General features: G+C 59.8%; 1 protein-coding gene across 1 annotated transcript in view; it reads right to left on the bottom strand.

The window, feature by feature from the left end:
• Positions 1–83, bottom strand: part of ETH_00042835 (uncharacterized protein) — a gene marked incomplete at both ends in the record, with an annotated part of 3729 nt that extends 3646 nt beyond the window's left edge. Inside the window, one exon of the mRNA XM_013375368.1 lies at positions 1–83. Within this exon, the coding sequence (XP_013230822.1) occupies positions 1–83 (83 nt within the window).
• Between the last annotated feature and the right edge of the window lie 265 nt (positions 84–348).

Below are 348 nucleotides of genomic sequence, written 5' to 3' on the forward strand. Positions count from 1 at the left end.
AGCAGAGGCGTCCTCGTGAGAAGTTGCCGAATAGATGCGCTCCGAATCCTGCTGCTGCTGCTGCTGCTGCTGTGCGAGGCCATGCATTTCTCTGTGCTGCTGCAGCTGCTGCTCAACCCGCTGCTGCTGGCACCAGAGCAGCTGCAGCTGCTGCTGCAGCAGCTCTTGCTGCTGTAGCCGCTGCAGGTGCAGCAGCTGCATGTTTTGGTAGTCATTCTTCTCTTTCTGCTGCTGCTGCTGCTGGTCGTTTGGTGTGTCTGCAAGGGTCTCTTGGTGCAGCAGCTGCAGCAGCAGTTGCTGCTGCTGCTGCAGCTGTCGCTGCTGCTGCTTGAGCAGCAGCAGCTGCTG

Source organism: Eimeria tenella, genomic scaffold, assembly GCF_000499545.2.
Source record: "Eimeria tenella Houghton genomic scaffold, Eth_scaff2725, whole genome shotgun sequence".
In the NCBI taxonomy this organism is placed as follows: domain Eukaryota; phylum Apicomplexa; class Conoidasida; order Eucoccidiorida; family Eimeriidae; genus Eimeria; species Eimeria tenella.